Here is a 5672-nt window from a genome sequence, read left to right as displayed (position 1 = left end):
ATTGCGGGGGATGATCAACGCACGATCTCCCTGTGTAAAACGTAACGTCATATCGAATTGGCATCCCCCACGCGAGAACGCGAGGGGTGACTATCGTGATGTGAGAAGGTTATATGGGGTCCATATAACGGTTCGACGCGATTAATCAACACCCCCATTATACGGGGCACTGACTGTCCCTGCGTGTTGCATAGTAAAATACGAACAAAAATCGTTCCAGAAGATTCATACGATAATAAAATAGAATGTATATTAAGCACTGAGAGAAAAGTTTTTTGCTGTTTTTATGACTATAACTCACAGTAAAAAAAATTGTGTATTTGTATTAGGAGCGGTCCATTCTGTATTAACACTTTGTGTTGAATTTTTTAACATTGGAGTGTTAATTTAACATAATGTAATTATGCTACTTAAAGATTTTTTGTGTGAAATTTATATTCAACGCTTCTTAAACGCTTGTTAAAGTGGTACATAATTTATGAGTAAGTGAACAAGTAAAAATAATGTATTTTAAAACGTAAATTCTAAGACAAACGAATGAAATACGTGTTAATTTAATACATCATAAATGTTGAATTTTCTGAAAAAAATATGCTTCTGGTTTTTCACAAACTGTGTCGATGTTATCTTTTTTGTATTTATTATTTTACATAATAAATACAATATTTGTGTGCCTTCTAACATATTCATCTTGTGCTGTTTAATTAACCCAAAAATTTGAATAGTGATATGTGTTAAATTCGACACATTTTTTTCCAATAGAGTACATACATATTATCATAATTACGTTTATTATTGCTGTAATAATTGATATATAAAATATTACCGACTCAAAAAATGGATATAAATTATAATTGAATTATAGTAACTGCATCGTTTTTGTGGCAATAATAATTATATTTTATAGTCATTTTCGGTTTCAAATAGATATATGTATTGATAAAACTTACATATATTTATTACTACTAACATTATAGCAATAATAATATAATTATCATAATTATAGTCACAAAAACTTTTCTCTCAGTAAAGGCTTATGAAACGTTACAGTCAAATATATATTATTCGTTTGGAATAAATCGAGAAATACAAGTCAATTTTTATCTATACAAATATATACATATAAAGAAAATATATGCACCTCCTTTAAAAATTAATTTTCATCAGAAGTTGGCGTTTTCAAAGTTACGGATCATACAGGACATCAGTGATATAATTCCATAAATGCTATCCGTAAGAAAGAATTATGATTATCGCACGACGACATGGTTGACCGACCTCTCGTTACATGCATAAATAACATGCGGCGATCTAAATCTAAATTAATTTCTTATCCGTGCGACGCAAAAAAGATGATGGGCATTCTTGTATTGGAGGATCCGAAATTTCTCTAATACGCCGTCCATACATCATATTCGTATCGACGGCAAGTTGGCCGCGTGGTAGGCTAATTAGGGATTAACTTTGCTGATCGTTTTAGCCGTAATCGCTGGCGCATAATCGCTAATTGCAAAATTCAGGACAAACGCCGCCCAAGTCCGAGGTCCTGCCCGAATTTCTGGCGCTCTTAGAAAATCACACGGTCACTCAAGGTCGCGACGTCTCCTTCACCTGCGTCGTTAATCATCTCCAGTCTTACAAGGTAAATGTACTCGCGTTGCTCTCGTGCGCATGTTGTAATTAGCTAGTCGATTAGGGCCACCGCTCGAAATAGTAAGTAGTGTGGCCTAGATCGTATTTTCGCTTAATATATCGGACGCAGCTTAGACGGATTGTATTGTCGAGTAATTGCGACGTAACCATCTGGAACTGTATTATTCCACCGCTCGATTATTAAGCGATTATTATTAGAACATGTTATTTCGAGCGATGGTCATTCGAAAATGAAGCTGAATTATCAAGCAATGCGCTATCAATGTATGGTAAACAGACGCTAATCCTGCAACACAAAAGAGGAATAATGAGAGCAGTAATATTAATGATCTCTAATAAGCCAGAATAAAATAAGCAATATCGACGGTAAGCGAAATCGATAGTCAGTTATTTCATACCTATTTTATATACATATACTACACCATAAAAATTATGTATCCCATGCCGTTTTGAAATACACGAGATATAACTTGGCTCTCGTAAAAATGTCAGATGTGTACGACCCATCGACTTTTTCGATTGTCGTTTCTTGAACTCCTAAGGGAGGAGCCGCGAGCGACGCTACAAATGTCAAGATGTTTACCTTGGATCTCCATAGCGAAACAATGTAAATCAGGCGAAACCGTCGAGTATTCGCAGCATCTTCCAATGGACAAAAAGACAAAACCGGAAGAACGTATCGAGGCAAGAAAGAACACTATTTTCGTATCAGCAAAACTATCTATTTCGATCGATCTTACCATGCGGTTTTCTCTATTCGCAATATTTTTACAATGATTACAGATACGTGAAGACCGGATGTTAAAAGATTGTTTGAAACGGAAATCTCATCGAAACTCGCCTTCCGTGCCTTTTCAAATTCAATTTTACAAATACGTAAATAAATGGAAAACGGGAAATAAATTAAACGTTAAACGGCAATTTTAATGGCAAGTTTAGGATTGATTTTTTTCTTAATACTATTTATTATCTCGCCGTCTTAACTTTCATCTTTAAATACTTTTGCGATCAAGTCTGAAATTAAGATTTAAAGCACACCTATCAATTGGCTGAATAATTCCAATTTCTTACCTATTTACTCTGCCAAACTTTGATTTCACTCGCGAAAAAGCGCCCCTTCGACATACTTTCAATCGTTGATTATTTGAGAACCATCTGAAAATTTTTCTCGCTGGCGACTTCACCTCCAAATAGGATTGATTCGATTTACCACGTTTTGAAGCGAGAATATACTCGTATATTTGTACGTTTATTTTACTGACCGTTATCAATTATTGTTAGCAATTTAACCGCTGTGTATCGACAGGTCGCTTGTTTTTCCCAATTGTCGCCCCGTGTCAACAATGCAACGATTTCACTCGCGGAAACACTCGCTCTTCGTGTATTTACAATCACTGACTTGTATACGGGAGTTTGCGGAAGGAAGCGTTCGGTTGTGTGTACGCGCCAGAATCCAGGGAATCTCTTCTGGGACGGACCCTGGTCGCGAGTAATTCACTTTCAAGAAGAAGTCCAAGTTTTGATTGCGTGCTCGGATCGCGACAATCGTTTCTATCGCGCTTCTAACGCCGTTGGAGGATGTTCGTGGAGATGCTCTCGCCACACCGTCTTGTCGCTCACGGCTGTGCCGAAGGGCTCTTCTCTCCCTCTCTTCCCCGCTGGAAAGAGAAAGGGAACGACGGAAGAAAGGGCATAAATCAGATCTGCTAATATAGCGACGCTGAATAGCCCTGATTTTTCCCGCTCTCCTTTTTCCCGTACAATTTGCGCTGACTTTGCTACACCGTTTATATACGCACCTCGTGTACCTCAGCCAGACGGCGATCAGATGGGGAAACCGTGCAAAGAATAGGCGTAATTTTGCAATTAATAGCGTTGAATTGTAATTTATGTAAACTCAAAATTATCACGCGAATAAAGTTCTGCCGTTCTAGCTGTAATAAATAATGATGGAAAAAGATTTCAGAAGATTTCAGTCTTAGAAGGAAGTTATGCGAGACTCTTGAACAATATTTTAGAACTTGTCTGACGTCCAATTGTCATGTTTTAGTAATTACGAAATTGTGGAAAGAAATCTTTCATGACTCTCCATACATCTTCCTACATGCATTTTTTTTATACATACTCGTATATGTAATCACGATACTTGTACCTTCGTGCAAAGTCAGAAGCTTCAATCTCAACTTCGTTCAATTTCCGATCAGTTACTGTAATAACATTTACCTTTTTGTTTCCCTTCCTATCTCGTTTGGATGCATTGTTGGCACAGAGAGAAACCTCGCGTGCGCGCATGCAAAATATTATCTTTTTGCTTCCTCTTTTTCTTTTTCTTTTTTTTTTTTTGTCTTTCTTCCTTCTGTTTAATCACGTACAATATACATTTTTTACGTGACTTTATTTTTTACTTCTTTCTGCAAAGTGCACATTATACTTTTCTAAACGGAGGAAAGAGAGAGGTATATATATATATATATATATTATTTTGTGATTAGTAGGAAACGAAATACGCGTTTTTCTAAAATACGCGCGCCTGTTCCCGCATCAAAATACCTGCATTGAATCGCTGTTTAATTCGGCAGCTGGCTCGAAACTCGTCGTTGCGTTACACGTAACCGCGTCTCGTGCATCCGGTAACATCTAATCTCAGAAATTTAACCCTTTACCGCAGTCCCGTGTAATGATCGGTGCAGCCGTATCTGAAGCCTCCGATGCTATATCTCTCCGCAGGAAATTCAAGCCTTGTAATTAGACTCGCATAGTGTTACGTCGGTGATGTATTTCAAATTAATTGAGAGAGGTAAAGGCTCTTTACACGAGGTGTAGAAAAATATCAAATGTCCTATTTCGGAAATAATTCTTCCCGCTGCGGAAGTATTACGTACGTGTGCCGATACGAGTTATACGAGTGAATTTAGAAACGTGAAATCTTAATTGTGTACCACGTACGGATATCTCCGAATACTAAACTTAGTAACTGAATACCGCGTAATACCCACCGTAAATGCAATACCCCGAGATGTAATGTCACGTAGATCATGTCGCGTTGCTTCAGACATATCGGATGTCTATGAGGACACCTGGCCGATTGCTCCTGATCCGCGATGGATCGCACGGAGATATAATATACTCGTATAGATCCCGGCGAGTGAGTCGTCGCTACAAAAGCTTTGCTCCCCAACGGGTAAACACCCTGCGCTTCACTCTTACGCGCGTTACATTATCATCTTTAATCTTCCACGATCGAAAATCACGCAGCGACACGAGCTTTCGTTCGTAGTTTAAAAGCCCCTTTATCTCGCTCATTGTGACTTCACCGCCATCTGAAATATGACAGATCGAGTGCCACCGATCCGTGCCCTGCGGGAAAGAGAAGGGGGGGCTGGCAAGCTCGAAAGAGAAGGGGTTGTAGCAACGTAAACCTGAGCGGAATTTGAGAGTGCAGCTCCAGCGTCTCGGTATGAATACCGATAAGCGCCTTTCGCAAGCACCGCGACGCTTTTTAACCATCAGCTCGACACAGTGCTAATGAAGAGTTCGCGCCATTCGAGACTCAATCTCCTTCCACTTCTCCCCTTATGCAAAATGCAACCATCTCTTTTCCCACGTGAGAAAGAGCAAAAACCTCTCCTTCCGCATGCATGTATACGTATCTTGTACGTTACTTATCTTTATCGCATTCTTTGCTATCGCTGTTCTTTTTAAGAAGATCTAATAGCCATGGAAGTCTCGAAAGTTATACATATCGTCTGTTTAATACACACGTTTCTTAATTACTTAATTGACTTAGTTTATTTATATTAATTTCTAGACCAACCGTAAAGTACAATCGTTAATTGTTATCGTTAATTGTTATCGGTTTCCCAATAGTTTGCTCAATAGATCGAAAAGTGCGTATAAACTATTTCCGAGCGCCGTGTCGTGTAAAGCTAAAAAAATTAATAGCGCATCGTGTCTTACAATTTTTATCGCTATTCGTAATCAGTTATCCATTTCTGTAATTATGGCTGTAATTATGGTTC

At 38.2% G+C, this 5672-nt stretch overlaps 1 protein-coding gene across 2 annotated transcripts in view; it reads left to right on the top strand.

Moving 5' to 3' along the window:
• LOC108756561 (lachesin-like) overlaps window positions 1-5672 on the top strand; it is a 48939-nt gene that overhangs the window by 34896 nt on the left and 8371 nt on the right. For both annotated transcript variants that reach the window (XM_018500455.1, XM_018500456.1), the window contains one exon: window positions 1521-1642. In XM_018500455.1, coding sequence (XP_018355957.1) covers window positions 1521-1642 — 122 coding nt within the window. The remainder of the gene's footprint in view (window positions 1-1520; window positions 1643-5672) is intronic.

The sequence above is a fragment of the Trachymyrmex septentrionalis genome, unplaced genomic scaffold, assembly GCF_001594115.1.
Source record: "Trachymyrmex septentrionalis isolate Tsep2-gDNA-1 unplaced genomic scaffold, Tsep1.0 scaffold128, whole genome shotgun sequence".
NCBI classification, from domain to species: domain Eukaryota; kingdom Metazoa; phylum Arthropoda; class Insecta; order Hymenoptera; family Formicidae; genus Trachymyrmex; species Trachymyrmex septentrionalis.
Note: the sequence above shows the minus strand (reverse complement) of the source record. Positions and strands in the feature narration are given on the sequence as shown.